This window comes from Corvus moneduloides, chromosome Z (genome assembly GCF_009650955.1).
Source record: "Corvus moneduloides isolate bCorMon1 chromosome Z, bCorMon1.pri, whole genome shotgun sequence".
NCBI lineage: Eukaryota > Metazoa > Chordata > Aves > Passeriformes > Corvidae > Corvus > Corvus moneduloides.
The window spans coordinates 63,336,247-63,353,948 of record NC_045511.1 but is presented as its reverse complement, the minus strand read 5'-3'; the positions used below and the strand labels follow the sequence as shown (position 1 = coordinate 63,353,948).

Here is a 17,702-nt window from a genome sequence, read left to right as displayed (position 1 = left end):
AATACTGGTTATGAAATAAATACATGAGCTCAGAGAGTGGTTCTGGTCATCTTTGTGGAAAGTATCTTTGTGATTTAATTTTCACAGAGACTCTCAGAATGGTTTGGGTTGAAGGGACCTTTAAAGATCATCTAGTCCAAGCCCCTGCCATGGGCAGGGACACCTTGCACTACACCAAGTTGCTCAAACACCCATCCAGCCTGACCTGGAATGTTTGCAGGGATGGGGCATTTACAACCCCTCTGGACATCCTGTTCCACTCTTGCACCACTGTTATTATCATATGATGTAGTTTTTCCATCCTAATCATAGCAATGTAACAATTCCTCTGTTCTTCTCTACTTAGGGACACAAGCTTGGCTGCATTTAATGAAGACAGGTGTTAGAAGTATGAATACATATTTGATGTGTCACATGATTTCTTTTCAAATGTTACCTTCTCATCATTTAATAATTTAATAAATCATTTAATATTAATTAACTCGGGAAGGAACAAGCCTCTTCTACCACCCAACCCCTCTAGCTTGCAAATATTAGCAATGCCTTATTGCTATAAGAGCTACGGGAGAGCTGGTAGAGGGAATAATAACAGGAAAAGTATTTTTGAAGTTTGCGGTACATCTCCGTTTCTTTCACTGTTTCTATTTGGACACATCATAAACCCTCTGTGTGTATGTTTTCCTTTATTTATCAGATCCTTTTTCTAGTGTGACATAATCAACCACAGCAGTGCTATGCAACTGCATGTCCTGCCTCAGACTCGTCTGATCTTTGATTTGCTGGCAAGCAGAGAGCTGTTCTCTGTTCTCGCACATGCAGTGAGATCACTTCATTAACCTTCCTTACTGATTCATTGGAAGGGTGCACTAGACCTGGGGCTGTGTATTATCAGTCAGGAAGTTTTCCAATTTAAATCCTGAGAAAGTTGGATATCTGGAAGCTGGATGTGTCAGTCAGCGGAGACACCCAACAAGGAATTCCTAAACATACTCTGACTGTCACAACAGTCAGAAAAGGAGATAAGGAGAATGAAGTAATACTCTTTGTGGGGGGTTTTTGGTTTGGTTTGGGGTTTTTTTTGCATGTGCTGTATCAATAAATATGCTTGAAAGAAGTGAAAAAGAAATTTTGCAGTTAGGTAATGGCTGTGCCTTCTGTTCTTTTCTAAAAGGCAGGCCGTGAACCTGAATGTTGCTTGTCTTTCAAAGTGAGTTTCGTGGTGTACATATAACCTCTAGCTGGGCTGGCTTGTTTATCTTACATGGAAGTAACTACGACTTTTTGCAATTATGTAACTTGCTAGCTGTGGGGGGGTTTACAACACTGTTCTCACAGAGAACACCTTGCTCTTGTTACTATTTCTGCACCACTGCTGCAGCTACTGTTGTTCTCCATAGAAAATAAATTTGTCTGAAGCAGAAAAACCTGACTACTCTTTGTGTATGGAATACCACAGTAAGATGGTGTGTTGCCCCTCCCACCCAACAACAGAATTTTGCCGAATATTAGAAGGTATGACTAACAACACAAGCACAGAGTTTTCATGTGTCATTGGCCATGTTTTTGATTCATTGCTTTAGGTCTGTGTTTAAAATCTCAGAAGATACATGTGTGATCTGTATATTATCTGAATTTTACCTCATTAGATTTAGTATGACAGAGGAACAAAGCAGATAAAAGAGCTTCATTTTCTCTTCAATATTTCCTAAAATCATCAATAAGAAAGTATGACAAACATGCACAGACAGCAATAAAATAAATACAAGCAAGGAAAAATGTTGCCTTTGATACAGTGGCATGGATTTCCTTTTAATCCTGATGCATCTTTTCATACCCTCCTTTGACTGCATCATTTCATCCTCTCAGAAGATATAACACTGGTACCTGCAGTGTATTGCTGGTTATACTTGGAACCAGCTGTGAAAGTAATCATGCAATAATAGTAGGCTCTATTCTTTCAGCTGCCTTCATGAGTAATTCTGACACCTTTCTAGTACTTGACCAGTGCACTGAAATTTTTTTTTTCTTTTTGTGTATTTGATTTTATATGGCCACCCTTTGCTTTCCATGCTGTTTCTTATCCTATCCCAAACACCAGAAAGTCATATGTTGGTTTCAGATGGGGAGACCACTGACTTTTTGCTGATTATCTGTACATGGAATAGGAATGGGAAAGATGAAGCAAATCAGTTGGAATTCCTGAACCTTCCCGGGTAGCAAAGTAAAAGATAATGAACGCACATTTCTTTGTCCTGTGTCACTACTAATTGATACATTGCAGCATGGAGACCAGTATTTGTAGCATAACCAGCTAATATGATAGTAACCATCCACATGAAATCAAACCTGAGCAACTAAAAAGCAAAAGGGAAAAGTTCCCATCCTTGCTGCTTCCTTTGTGCTTAGAGGTCTTGCATAGAAACAAGGGATCTGGTTTCAAGGAAATACAAAACAAAATACCCAGAGGCAGATGGGATAAAACTTAAGAACATGGAAAAAATAAAAGGTTTTGTTGGGTTTTGAGCATTTGAGTAGGTATGCGTAAATAGCATATTCATGCAAATGAAAAAGAAATATTATAGACCTGAATTTCCCTCAGGCAAGTCTATTCTGCAGGCAGAGAGCTGAGAGTAACGCTTGTGTTGGAACAGTTAGAGAAGTTACACGCATTGCTCAAGTTGACAGAGCAAAGAACTCATAGTGTCCTGACACACTCTCCTCTCTATGTCATCTGGACTCAGGGGATTCAAGGGGATTATGTAGTGTTGCCAAGGAGAAGATGCCCCATTCTGGCTACAGTTCTGCTAATTTCTAAGTTCATTCTATCCTCAAGATAAATTTAATGCTAGGAGACTTTGGTTTGTAATGGAAACATGAAAAGAAAGTGAGACATGAAAAGCAGAAGAGAGCCTTTACACCTGGCATCTGCCATAGCTGGCAGGGTAAACTCTCATTTGGTCCAGAAGCCTGAAGGCAGACCCTGAAACCCTGAGTAAATAATAGACACTCACTCACCGCCCATCTCAGCTGGAAGGTATCTGTAAGCAGAGGTTTTTACCTACGCTCCCCACATAGGACTGATGTAGTTTCTTCTGAGCTATCAGTCTAGCAGCCAGTATGGCTCCTGAGAAAAAAGTGTAGCTTTCTTACCAGCAGATCCTGGTACTGGGGAAGCAGTGCTACATACAAGGAGTGCCAAAGTAATTAATCCCTGAAACAATACCAGCCACACTCTTTCTTTCTCTTGCATTCTGAATGCTACACTCTGCAAGAATCCAAATCACATGTGGGAGTTTTGCTTTATTTTCTGTGAAATTCCAACAATTCCTCTCTGGAAGTTCAGTAAATCCTCTGAAGCAGTTTGTATTGAATTGCTGCAATACAGTGATTCACAAAGCAATTCTATTTATGGGCCTGATCAAAAGTGCGTTGAAACTGTTCCATTGATTTCCATGGGCTCTGAATCTCTCCCATAATAATTAAACATGGCTACAAAGCATATTTTTTTTTTTCTGGCATTAAATAGTGTTTTACTCTTTTTCCCAAGACAGATCAATTGCATCTCTTTGTTTGGAGAAATAGCATACTTGCTATAGCATCCATGGTACGTAAAACTCCTGCTTTTAAAGATTTATCTCTAGCAATATGTCTATGAATTTATTAACCAATCCACCTCTGCCTGCCGTTCATGACAGGAAAAATATTCACTAATTTTCCAAAGAGAATCTATCAGAAATGAGGTTTCATGAAATCAGAAGAATTTTTTTCATTATGTTGGCAGCCTGTCACCACAAACATGGGCAAAAAGGTCTGGTGTTACCTGATTTTTTATAAATGGACTTGAAGTCAGGAGATATTCCAAAATGTCTGAAAGCTGAATGTTCTGCAGCTTTGAAAAAACCACATCATTAAAGTTCATGTAGTTCCACAGTTTATGATTCAGTTCAATGTAATGGAGTTTACCTGTCTATGTATAATGAGTTAGCTAGGTTAAACCCACTAAGAAAGGAACTACAGGATGCCATAGCTTATTTAAGGAAAGTCTAGCTTATTCACCTGTGTCAGATAAAGTCCATGAATAGCATGCCACTTCTCTAAAGAAGCCACCTAGGAATATTGGAGGGTAGCATGCTGAGAAAATGGTTCAGTTTAGACATGAATTTCATTGTTATTGTGCTAGTCCTTTCATGTAATAAATGAGAAAAAAACCCCAACACAAAACCACCAGGTTTTATCTTTCTGTGTCAGACTAAATTTGATGGAGAAAGCTACCTGAATTGCCAAAAATTAATCACATCTGCAGGATATTTCACTCCTTTCTATATACCCAAAGGGACTGTACTGTTTGGACTACAGATGGTGTACTAAAACAATACATTTAATTTCTACCAGCCCATTAGAAAGGTCTTTTCCCTTTGATAAGGCAGGTATCACGAAGTGTATTGTTAACACTGCATTATAACATGACCTGTGTTTTTGGGCTTCATCTGTGATTCAGAACAGGAGCTCTGCAACCACCATGGGTGGAAATATAGGAGGACAAATAAACATGATGTTCATGTTACCCCTACTGATTTTACTAGATTCTTCCTTTCAAGTCATGGCAGTAAGTTGAAAAGGGGTTAACATGGAAAGACTAGTTCAGTTAGAGATACCATTCACCATTCCCGGTGAAAATTCATATGAGACTTACAGCAAAATTCTATAGCTACAACTCACAAACTCTCTCAAGCTGCTGGATTCAGGTTCTAGGAAAAGCTGTAAAGTAAATTAGATTTATGAAAAATCATGTTGATCAGGAAATATTTATGGTCATTGGCTCAAGGACTGAGGTGCCCAAATTGTCACTGGGCATATTGTTGGCACCATGAAGTCCTGTTTTCCCTGTTAGAGCATTTCTGGCTTGTCCTGCTGTGAGGCTTTTTCTTCAGTCTTTGTTATCCTATATAATTGCATTTTTATTTTTTATACTTTGTAATATCAGAACAATTTATGACGCTATTTTAGTTGGACTTTTCTGTGCCAGCTTGGCATGCATATCCATAATCTTTATTGTTGTAAAGAGGGCTATGCACATGTAAGAGGACAAAATTATATATTTTTTCCAATAATATTCTTCTTGGATGTTGCATTTACCTCTGCAAATTATTAGATGTTTTCTGCTCTATATGTTGAGCTGTACTTTGCTGGATAAAATCTCATGGTTTTTAAACTTTCAGGGCATTAGATTTTGTTGTTTTCCATAACTATGCCTCCAAACCAAAACAACAGAGAAAACTGGTGATTTATATGCCCTTCAATATTTTGGCCCTATGGCTGCAGGTATGAAAAAGTAAATACAATTCACTAAAGAAATCAACTCACAATCGTGTTTTAATGCTAAAAAAGTGCTGCCAATGATGCTACTGAGCAAATGATGAAACATTTCAAAACCAAGTTATTCGTAGAGTTACCCAACTTTAATGTCTCCAAAGCTTTGGACAATGAAAACAAATTCAATTGTTAACTATGTTTATGAAAATATTTGTGAAACAACTTAAAATTGTTTAAGAGTATTTTATCAGGGAGACTATGAAATATTGTTAAATCAGATTTAAAAAAAAAGATAGTAGAGATAGGAAGAATAGGAACAAGATAAAATTAATTTTTAAGACTCGAGGCAGATAATGCATAAATGTGAAGTGGTTAAAAGGCACTGCTCTTGGGTTTCTGAGTCTTCCCAACATCCAAAATGATTATAGTTTAAGTAATTGTTGCGACTAACTTTGCTTTATGATGTATTTATAAAGAAGATTGACTCAAAAATGCCATTGTTCCAAAGTTCCCTATGTACTCCAGAAGAAAAACTAGTGTCTCTTAAACTTTAAGAATTTAATATTGAAGAGAATTTCCTGAAGTTTTTGAACCAGGAGCATTTCCTTTTATTAAAAATGCATTAACAGATAATGCGCATTAGTGGGATTATTATTAGTGGGCTGGAGGAATGTTTTATCTAGTTAAAAAAATGTTGACTTGTATTGTGTCCTTAACAAAATTTGCATATTGATGAAAAAAGAATAAAAATAGAGAAAAAGACAAGTTAGAAGGGGAGAACTTACATTCAAGAAAGTGTAGAGGTTTTGTAAAAAGCAGCCATCCCAAGAAAACATAGGCACTTAAATTTCTGTTTAGAGATGTGCAGGTGCAGTAAACTACATCAAGTGGCATAGCTGGGTATGACTTGAGTGGTCTCTTCTGGTAAGCACTCACTACTGGCAGCAACAATCCTCCTCAGAAAAGGGGCACCAGGACATTCACTTTGAAAGAAAAATGAAAAACTCCCTAAAGTTTGCTTAGTCTGGGCCTACTAAATTCTTCATTGTCCCTTCCACTGGGCAGGGAGGCTGCTCCCCTGGGTTGACAGTAACTCACTTGGGAAATAATTGCTTGCATGCTTTGAAATACCGTTGTGCTAACATCAGCCAGCTTTTAATACTCTTGCTCCTGCAAATATTAAATTTTGAATTTTGAAATGTATTGTGCAACTGGCACTAAGGGAAATCTGGCCCAGTTTGCCTTGGATTAGAATTTGTTAGACAGGTCTATTTACCAAAGGACTTTTGAAAGAAAAATCTCATGAATATTAAGATCCTGCAGTAATCAGCTCTTTTAGAGCTAGGATTTCAGGTTACCTAAGGCTTACTGTGTTGGTTGATTTGCTAGGCAGATGTGTGTGTGGTGACAAATACTTTTAAATTATTTGAGTCTTTTGTGCTTAATTTGTCTTTGTAGGTGGATCTTGTCCCTACTTTTCAGTTGGGTATTGGCACCAGGTTGAAAAATGCATCAGGAAAAAAAGGAAAATACTGGTGGTATGTAGAAAGAAATGAATAATATGAAAAACAACACTGGGCTACAGCAGAGCAGTTCCTGCAATGATCCTTCTGGATATACTTCTGCTAAATAAAAATCCACATGTTAGGGCATCTTTCTGAATATTGAAGCATGCCTTCCCACAAAAATTTGTCTAAATAATTGGTCTGTAAATACTGATAGTACTTTATCAGTTCTTTTCATGGCAGGTTAAACAAGAATTATGTTTTCAATTTACAGTATGAAACATTTTCACCTTTCCTTTAGAGCCGTATTGGTGTTTGAGCTTGAGGGTTTGGTAATTGCTTTGGGCTGGGGCATTTTAATATTTGAAAAGTCTGCTTGACAAGATGCAGAAAGTTGCTTAAAGCTGAAAAACCATTTAGAGAAGTGTATCAGAAGAGAGATACATGGCATGCACCCTGTAGATGGACGGACAACCTTCTTGATATGTATAATTTACACACTGCTTTGGATTTCTCCTGCATGTGAAAACCAACAATTTTGGCAGTAGAACAGCATGCTACTGTCATGGGAACTGAATTAGTTCTCTACCTGCTTTGATATGCTTGCTAATAAACAGTTTCCAGAACTGGAGGACACACATTTAAATGTTGACTTCGCACTGAGAGTTAACAATTTCAAATGCATGATCAATCTGCATATTTATGTGGCTTTACCTAAAGGATGTAATCAGTTTAAAATGTGTTCCCCATTATGTGTCTTAAACTAATAAACAGACAATTATGTATGTGCTAGTTTCTACTGAGACAGTTTTTGCCAGATACTAAATGACTGCTTTGCATCTGTGGGACAGAGACCAAAATGCAGTGTTGCAAGCCTGTAGATTACTTTTCCCACTAAAGGATCAATTTCCCTTGAAAAAGCAAATGTGTAACCAAAGGCTTTTTTTTTTTTCTGTATCCTACCATGCACTTATTAGACTGTAGTTCATAACTGTTATCGGTATCATCTAGAGAACTATTTTAAAATTACCCATCATATATCAGGACAAGTAAATAAGTGTTTGGAGCAGGTAGTTACCTTCCTCTTGTGTAATACATTCTCCACGGTCGTGCCACTCAGAGACCCCTAAACATTCAACGTTAGCATCATCTTAGCTTTATCCCAAAAGATACTTTGTAGAACTATGTGCATACTTGATTTCAGACCCGTATGGAGGGTTTATGCTTGCATTTTTCTGTTAATTCTGTTGTTTATTGTTAACATGGAACTGAAGCATACTGTCTTTGACTTACAGGTTAAAAGAATGAAATTAGTTTATCATGAATTGTAGAAAATTTCAGATGTTTTTGGCTAAGTTTATTAGTTCAAAACTAAGTGGTCAACAATGAACTCTGCTCAGATCTGTTGTTTTAACGGTAGGCTATTCACTTTGAGTAGAGATTTGTGTAACATCACAATTTCAGGGTAAGAATTTGTGAAATTAATTAATAAAGATTGATTCTCCATGTGAGAATCAGGTTCATGTCAGGTTTGCAGTTTTAATCCCTTTACCATAATGTAGCACTTATTTTATTTATGTGATGCAGTTTTTTGTTCTCTTTAATGTAAAATACAGGACCTAGACATATAAAAATGTAGCAAAAAGTCCAATTGTGCCTCTGGAAAAACAAACGGGAATGCAAGGAAATAAAAGAATTTTGGTATTTGAAATTTTTTGTTATCTAATTTTAATGTTAATTTAAAAAGAATATCTAAATTTTAAAATAATAAATCTTAATATAAAAATAATATCTAATTTGGATAAAGATCAAATCTCCCATCTCATGAAAGAAATTTTTTCTTTCAGAGTGGAGGGTATTTCACTACTACGTAGTCTCATACAAAGCACTTAAAAGTGTTTTATTACTTGCATACTTGCATGCTTTCCAAAAGACAATCATAGAATCTAGGATCATAGAATATCCTGATTTGGAAGGGACCCACAAGGATCATTGAGTCCAGTTCCTGGCTCTGCTCAACACACACCAAGAGTCACACCATGTGCTTGAGAGCATTGTCCAAATACTCCCTGAACTCTCTCAGGCTGGTGCTGTGACCACTTCCCTGGGGAGCCCATTCCAGTGCCCAGCCACCCTCTGGGTGAAGAAACTTTTCCTAATACCCAACCTAAGCCTCCCCTTACACAGCTTCAGGCCATTCCCTTGGGTCCTGTCACTGTCACCCGAGAGAAGAGATCAGTGCCTGCCCCTGCTCTTCCCTCACAAGGAAGTTTTAGACTGCAGTGAGGTCTGTCCTCAGGCTGCTCCAGGCTGAACAGACCAAGTGCCCTCAGCTGCTCCTCCTACAGCTTCCCCTCCAGACCCTTCACCATCCTCGTGGCCCTCCTTTGGACACTCTCCAATAGCTTTGTATCTCTCTTATCCTGTGGCACCCAAAACTGCCCCCGCACTCGAGGTGAGGCCACCCCAGAGCAGAGCAGAGCGGGACAATCCCCTCCCTTGCCCTGCCATGCCTGATGCCCCCAGGACATGGGTACCTTCCTGGCTGCCAGGGCTAATAACATGCCAGAAATGGCTGCTGAGAACTGTTTGACAGACACACGTAGTAGAAAGCGATAAATTCAATTTGTATTCCATTTCAAGGAACGTAGTTACAGCTGACTTATATTGGTCTGCTGCACAAATCTTGCTTGATTAGAAAGATAGTTTTATCCACTGAATATCTACCTGTTGTTATGCTACCCGCATTCTCTATCAGGGTGGGTCTAAAGTTACTGGTTCAGAGATTAATCAAGCACTGAAAAAAATGGCTGGAATTCAAGTTCAAGTTAGATTTCATATAGAAACTACCATGAGGGTGTTAGTTTGCATTAGAAGAAGTTCTTGTCTCCTCATTTGCCTCCTGCCACATCCAGGATTTAATATGAGCTGTTGTTTACTTGCAGCCTTTGTACTGAAATGGGGAAACTAGCTGCAGCTGTTGGCAAAAGCTTGGTTTGGCTTTCATAGCTGCTAATATTCTTGATGATACCAATGTTTATACATCTTTCAAGTCTAGTGTTGTTTCAGCTGTGCTGGAAACCTGCTCACTGATACCAAGTGACAGGAGATAGAAAACTGCCTTCAACTATAGAGAAATTAAATAAGAACTTAATTTTTATTGTTCATTACCAGGTGCTTCATTAGCCCTGTGAATATTTGGTCCTTTGTGTTTGGAGATTTAAATGGCTTGATCAAAAGAAATTTACCATTGTTTCTGACATCTGAGTAGTATTCATGTGCTGATGGATTACCTGAGCAGATTTTAATCTCTAACCTATCTAGGCTTTTAGAAAACTGATGTAGGAATCCATTTTTTTCTCTGTGTGAATGACAAAACTGAAAAAATGTAGAGACAATAAGCCAGAAAGATCATAAAGGGTTTAGGCAGCTACCTGCCACTTTGGTTGTCTAAATTTGGAAGTGCAATCAGTAGCTGCTGCTTAGCCTTGGAGCTTCTGAAAGTATGTGGGTAGGTAATTCTTAGATCACCAGGAAAGTTCTGGTAGGACATAATGAGAGAGATTTGCATTTATAAACATCCCCATTGGTGCGTAGCTAATGATTTTAAGTTAGGTTGTTTTGTTCATTGTTGTATGCTAAAGCTTCTTGAGAAGAAAAGAAGGCTATAGAAATATTTGCTTGTGGGATCCACTGGTAGAATTAGCAGCAGGGAGTAGGTTAGATGCCTGCATGTACAATAAAACAGGAATATTCTCCAACTTCTCTGTCTTGAAAGGGTGTCCGTCCTGCCCCATAGCTCAGATTGTTCAAACCTGAGAATGGAGACAGAGTGTTGACCACAGAGTGCTTTCTTTATGTGGATTTGCAATAACAACAACAATTCACAGGAGCGAGGCCCTTCCTCTAATATGTGAAAGTAAATAGCCAGCTTATGGGACACAGAATAGTTATCCTGGTGTCATTACATAGCTGGACATCTATCCCACCCTTTCAACTATATCCCTTAAGAGACTCCTTTTATTAATCTTATGAGCGTGCTTTACTTCAAACCTCTTTGTTAACTTTCCTGATGAAACAGCTTAACCTCAGCACCAAGCCTGCCAGAGTTCAAGGAGAGTTTGGATGACACTCTCAGGTACATGGTGTGATTCTTGAGGATGCCCTGTCCAGGACCAGGAACTGGACTCAATGATCCTTGTGGATCCCTTCCAATTCAGGGCAGTCTACGATTCCATGACCAAGGGAAAAGCTGTTTGGATCACTTTTTTTTTGCAAACATATCTAAATTTTAGCACAAGAACATATTTTCATGTTGATTGTTGTGTTATAAATGTGATTTGACTTCACAAAAATATGTGAAGATGCACTTGCCAAAAATACCCACCCAGCATTAGAGGAAAATTTGGACTTAGATTTTGGTATATATTTTGGCTCACAGTGATCCTCAGCTTTGAATGTATCCTATCTAGTGTGCTGGTTTCAGCTGGGGTAGAGTTACCATTCTTCACAGTGGCTGGCATTGGGCTGTGTTTTGGATTTGTGCTGAACAGTGGGTTGATAGTGTAGAGATGTGTTTGTTATTGCTGAGCAGGGCTTACACAGAGCCAAGGCCTTTTCTGCTTTTGGTACTGCCACACTGGGGAGGGGACTGGGGGTGCTTAGGAGCTTGGGAGGGGACAGAGCCAGGACAGGTGACCCTACCTGGCAAAAGGGAGAATCCAGACCATGTGGTACCATGCTCAGTGTATTAAGGGGGGGGTGGGGAAAGAACAAAGAAGGGGGGAACATTTGGAGTGATGGCATTTGTCTTCGAAGTCATCATCATGCATGATAAGGCCCTGCTTTACTGGAAGTCACTGAACACCTGCCTGCCCATGGGAAGCACTGAATTAATTCCTTGTTTTCTTTGCTTGTGTGTGTAGCTTTTGCTTTCCCTGCTAAATTGCGTTTATTTCAACCCATGAGTTTTCTATGTTTTACCCTTCCCATTCTCTCCCTGATCCCTCTGCTGGGAAGTGAGTGAGAGGCTGTGGCGGACTTGCCTTCTGGCTGGAGTTAAACCACAACACCTAGTTTTGCCCAAACACTCTTAATTGAATTACTTTACATAAAAGCACTAAGAAATGAATTTGGGGAAATAAATGTGGCAATGCTCTAACCGTTATAAGAATGACATAGCAAAACCTGAAAATTTCTGTGTGGTTTTTGCAAATAATTTGATTTAAATTCCAACTCCTCTTATTAGCTGGAGAAATATAAATACAAAGTGTAATTGGTGAGATAAGAAAAATGCTACAACTTTGCCTCAAAAACAGTACTTAAACCAAACCTTCCCCAGCCAAATTGAAAAACACAAGCAATATATGTAAGTTTTAACATTTATTTTAACATAGCCAGTCTGACAAAGAATAATATGCAGCTTGATCTCAAGATTGGAAAAGCTGCAGACAAGAATAGGAAATTGAAATCAGTTTTTCAAAGAGATGTGTGCACGCAAAAAGGCAAGCTCAAAAAAATCTTAATATGTATCATATGTGGTGTCACAACTCTTCCCTCCCTTCACCCCACACAGAAAAGCGTGTGTGGTTTACATTTTATGTATTTTTTTTTATTAAAATGAAAGCTCTGCAGCACTGAGTCTATTATCAGAATGAATGGATTCAATATCTGTTCAATGATGTGTTCAAAATGAAAGCAACATCGTTAAATGTCAAAGATGTCATCAGCCATTTTACTTCTTACCCGAATAAAACAGGCATTATCTCCTCAGGCACCCGCGAGGCTTCCTCGCTCGCTGTTCCCGGCTGGAAGGCGGCGGTGGCCGTGCCCAGCAGGCAGCGCCCGCCGCGGGCGTGGCCGTGAGGCCACCTCCGAGGAGCACGCACAGGTACCGCTGCCACTGCAGACCTGCGCCCGTGGTTGTTAAGGCTGGGATCCTGCTGGATGACTATTTAAACACGGATTCTGTCCTGCTTCTGCAATGGCAGGCCATTAGCTTCCTGAGCCTTTCTTTCCCTCAACTGGCATAATAAGGGAATGACTGCAAGGGCCTGTTAGCAGAGGAAGAGTGCTGACTTGTAGCCCTGTAACAATATCCAACAAGGGAATGTTCTAAACTTCATCTCCTGGAAGTCTCGTATCTGTTACATGCCTGGAGCTATTACCCACTAAAGGACTTCACATTTTTGAATACTTAAACTGAAAGAAACAGATATGGGAGAAACTACATAAATCCATTATTGCAGCAGGAATATCTTTCTGCTTCAGGCAGAGAGGATAAATTGCCACCAAAGTGATACAAAGTTGGTTTGATTATTTCATTGGATCAAATATATCATGCTGTCTTGAAATCTCTTTGCTTTTAAGTCAAAATTAAAGAATTTTACCATAACCATATTAGACACTATAATTTGCATATTTTTCATCTCAAAAGAGACTTTTGAAGTTATGTAATTCTTAAGTATTTAATTGTTCTTCACATCATTGAAATATCAAATTATATCCAGAAACAGAGAGGATTCTCTTGCTAGATAGGAGTGATTGACTCTCTATCTGACAAGAACAGAATTCTTGTGTCAGGGAAAGAAACAGCATTAAGAAAGTAACTCAGAGAGCACCAGCTCTTATTTTGTTCAACACTGGGATTTGAGCATTCTTTTTGTTTGGAACTAAGAATGACAATATTTTGTGCTTGCACAAAAAAACAGTCATTGACTTAATACTAATTTATTCTGTAAGATCACAATGGTTCTTGCTCAAAAAGGGTGAAAGCCTCATTCTGCATGGATTTCTTTTGCATAGCTTATCAGTGACATCTTGATTTACTTGCAAATGCAGACAAAATAATTGGCACAGCCGAGGGATATGGGAACATTCGTAAATTAAATTCTTCCTGCTAAAATTTTACAAGTACAGGTTTAAGTTTGTTTTAACTATAGAGGATTAAGAAAAAACAAAAAAATCCTAAACCAGCAGGAAAGTTTGTGAAATCCTTAGTGCTTTCCAGATGAATTTATTTCGGCTTAACTGTTCTCTTTCTACCTAATTTTACTTTATGCAGGCTTGATACAACCCAGGAGTCAGAAACCGTAGCTGTTTTGTTTGCAGTTAATTCAGCTCTTTCTCGACATTTTGCCGGTGATGTTATGGATGAGATCATAAATTTTGGTTCCAGGAACTAAGTGAGGTGCAGGTACCAAGAAGATGTTTTCTGATGCCAGGGTGTGAGGAAGAGTTAAATCTTTTTGACAATTCAATGGTTCCCTTTGGGTTTGCACAAATGGCACCTGTTGTTGAAGTCAATAGAGCTTACAATTTAATTTCATCTGCCTGCAAACAATCTCACTCATTAGGGGGTGAAATGATGATAGAATTCACTGAGGCATGCAGTTTCACTTTCTACAGGGCACTACGTAAGTACAGTCATCATTTTCGGTGAAGGGAGGCACAATTATCTTGGAAACTGATTGTAAAGTAGAAGAAAGGAAAAATATCTGGGAAAAACAACATAAAAATTCAGTCTCACTACATTTTTCTGCTGATGCCAATTTGCAATCTAATTGTTATATTTAACATGATACGGAAAAGTAGAAATCAGAAAAAAAAATAAAGGACTAATAATACATTTTCTCCTCTATTTCAAAATGACCTCAGCAGTTTTGGAAAACAGGTACATGTGAATAAATACCTCAGTGGGGACCAGGGGTTAATTCACCCCCAAATTAATTTATTCGCATTGAAAATACCTGCTTCTACTTGCTGCAGCTCTTTAGGTGAATTAACTGGCCAGATAATGTGTTTCCTATATTTTAGTGCAAAGGGTGTGAACTTAACAGCATATTAAGCTAATGGGGCCCAACATTCCCTACCTCACATTAAATTGACTGACTTCCAGTTGGTATCCCAGAATGCTTTGCATCCTGCTAGGACTAACAGATCAATTTGTCAATGTGCCTCAATTGCTTTTGTGTCAGGCTGCTGTATGTCAGCTCCTTCCTCAGATGTTTGGCTGGAGCAAAAAATAATCTACCTGAATTAATGGGATTTAATAAAATGAAAACATTATCTTCAGTTTTCTCAAGAAGTCTTTTGCTGACTTTTTTGTATGCATATTACTCTAGGTCAAGAACACTGAAGTTCTGAATTCTTATGTAGAATTATATATTTCTAATTGATACCACATGTATCTAGAGTTACAATGAGTGACATATCACTTCCACAATACTGAAAATCAGAATAAAACTAATTTATACAAAAATTATTGGGTGTTCTTACCGTCAAGATGTCTGTGGCCATGCAGGTGGCTCCAGCCATTCTGTCTCCTGAGGAGAACTCAGACAACCAGCTGTGGTGGTCAGCACCCCAATTTAGCACATAACTCTGCAGTCCCGGTGAGAACCCAAAATTCCTTTGTTCTGCTGTTTGCATGTTTTCCCCTGATTGGTTAATGTTTTCCCCTTCCTGTTTTATGTACGAAGTTATGTATATTCATATCCCTTGTTTAATATGTATCAGTTCTAGAAAGTTCTTCGTTCCTTGACACCCCATTGGATCCTTCCCTAAGTCCCACCTATGTGTTGTTCGCACTGGTTCCCTTGCTGTCGACCCCACCTACTTCCCTTTACCCCATTGGCTAAGATTCCTTTCCCCGCTATTCCGTACTCAGTATAAAGTCCCTGGACCCTGGCAGAAATTTGGCTCTTCGTCCCTGTCTTTTCGCTGGAATGAGCCTGCATGGAACACACACGGAGAGTCCCCTCTCTTTCTTCTTTGCCTTTGTGCCTTTATTCTAGCAACAGGAGCAAAGCTCCTGTAGGTAAGGAGCTCTACCCCTTCCTTTTGTGTGTCTCAGCCGGGATTGCTGCCTTCCAGAGGGGTTGTAGCTTTGACCTCTGGGCTTCCTTTTGTTGGCACGCGAGGGGTGAACCCCCTTCAGCTTCCTCTCAGCTGCAAAAACCCCTCAGATGTCAACTCAGCCTTATGTTACGTTACACCTTCCCAGGTGGTATGTTCCATAGGTGGCTATCTAGTGGAAACCTTTCAGTGCATTTGGAAGGAAGAGTGTGGAGATGGATGCCTGGGAACTCCTGAGATTTGGAAATAAGTCAGGGTGGGCTAGATGGTGAATTTATATTGTTTGCAGAGCAGAGATTTAATGAAGAGAGACAAATGCCCTACTGCAGCTCCACCATGTCTGCCTAAGTCTCCATGGAAAAAGTTTCAGAGCAGTTCCACAATACTTTTTTGATATCAGCTCCATGACAAATTCAAAGCAGAAATCTGTTTCTCTGCAGGAGATAGGAACCTAACTTGACAGCATCAAAATTTTTCTGCTTTGTTTCTTATCCTGTTCCACTATTTTCAGTTCATCATCACCTCCTAGGTGACAACCCTGGTGAATACAAATCTAAAAAGATTAATTTTTACTTCCTTAAGCAGTCTTGTCACCTCTGAGGAATTGTTCAATATGAAGACTGCTGTAATATGCTGGGTCTGGCTGGGATGGTGTTAATTTTCCTCACAGCAGCCTGAATGGTGCTGTGTTTTGGATTTGTGAATAAACCAATGTTGATAACACACCAGTATCTTGGCAAATGCTCAGCAGTGCTTGTACAGCATTAGTTTCTCTTTTTCCTATTCTGCCTTCACAGAGTAGGGTGAAGGTATCCAAGAAGTGAGATGGGAACACAGCTAGGATATCTGAACAAAACTGACAAGAGGGTAACTCCAAATTATATAATATCATGTTGAAAATAAAAATAGAGAAGAGGGTTTCTCTGGGGAGAGAGAGATTGCCCAGAGACTGGCTGGACATTGTGGGAGATGGTGAATTATGGCATCTACATCTCTTGTTTTTTGTTTTTTGGTTTTTTTTCTTCCTTTTTATTAAACTACCTTTATAGTAACTGATGAATTTCCTGATTTTTGCACTTCCTAGTGTCTCTCCTGTATCCTTGGAGGTGTAAGGGGAGTGAGGGGTTCTTAGCTACTGGCCAGAGTCAATCTGCCACTCATAATATGTTCTCAAGCAATTACTGCCTCACTCTTTCCCACCTTTGTGATGTTCCCATATTTCAATGTTACAAGTCTCCCTAAAGCTCTGCTGTCTTCCACTGCTATGGTATGTGGCCCAATGTTCGTCCCGCTGCTGACCAACTCCCCTACCTTAACAGGACAAGAAGAGAAATATGATGAAAAATCTTGTGTGTTGAGATAAAGACAAGGAAATAATTTACCCAGTTCTGTCATGGACAAAACAGGCTTGACCTAGGAAACATTAATTTGATTTATAGCCAGTTAACATAGGTTTAGATAGGGAGAACCAAAGCCATCTTCCCAGGCTCAGCTCCAATCCATTGCCAACTCGTCTCTTCCAATGCTGAGCAGTGCAGGGGGATGGGGAATGGTAGGTGTGGTTGGTCCATAACAGTTCCTCTCTACCACTCCTTCCTCGTCACACTTCCTTTGCTTCAGTATGGGGTCTCCCCTCATGCTGTGGTCTTAGTTTAAACCCAGTCCTGTGTCGGCTGTCCATGGACAATGGGGAAATACCTGCTCCAGCATGCAACACCTCCTCCCAGTCATCTTTCTCTGTCCTGGATGTTTCCTCTTTTGTTTCTTACTCTTTTTTTTCCCCTCCTCCTCTGACTGTCTGACTTTTGCCCTTTCTTAAATTTCTTTCCCAGAGGAGCCACCATCTTGTCTGTGGTGAATTTGTTGGAACCATGTGAAATGGGATGTATCCAGCATGGGGCAGCTCCAACCTCTCCTCACACAAATTGCCCCTGCACTGCTTGGGCATATGCACCCTACACAGATGTGAAAGAGAGACATCTCACATCCACTTGCTGGGAAAGGGGTCTTTGAATATGGCCTCTAGAA

At 39.3% G+C, this 17,702-nt stretch overlaps 1 protein-coding gene across 6 annotated transcripts in view; it reads left to right on the top strand.

Annotated features, from left to right (window-relative positions):
• The window catches only part of KDM4C (lysine demethylase 4C), a 297,838-nt gene that overhangs the window by 271,436 nt on the left and 8,700 nt on the right, over positions 1-17,702 (top strand). For 3 of the 6 annotated variants that reach the window (XM_032095412.1, XM_032095415.1, XM_032095413.1), the window contains exon 22: positions 12,592-12,708. The exons of 1 other annotated variant lie outside the window; for it this stretch is intronic. In XM_032095412.1, the coding sequence (XP_031951303.1) occupies positions 12,592-12,708 (117 nt within the window). Of the gene's footprint in view, positions 1-3,547; positions 3,605-6,771; positions 6,852-12,591; positions 12,709-17,702 lie in introns of all 6 variants that reach the window. 2 more of the 6 variants (XM_032095418.1, XM_032095419.1) reach the window with 2 other exon arrangements.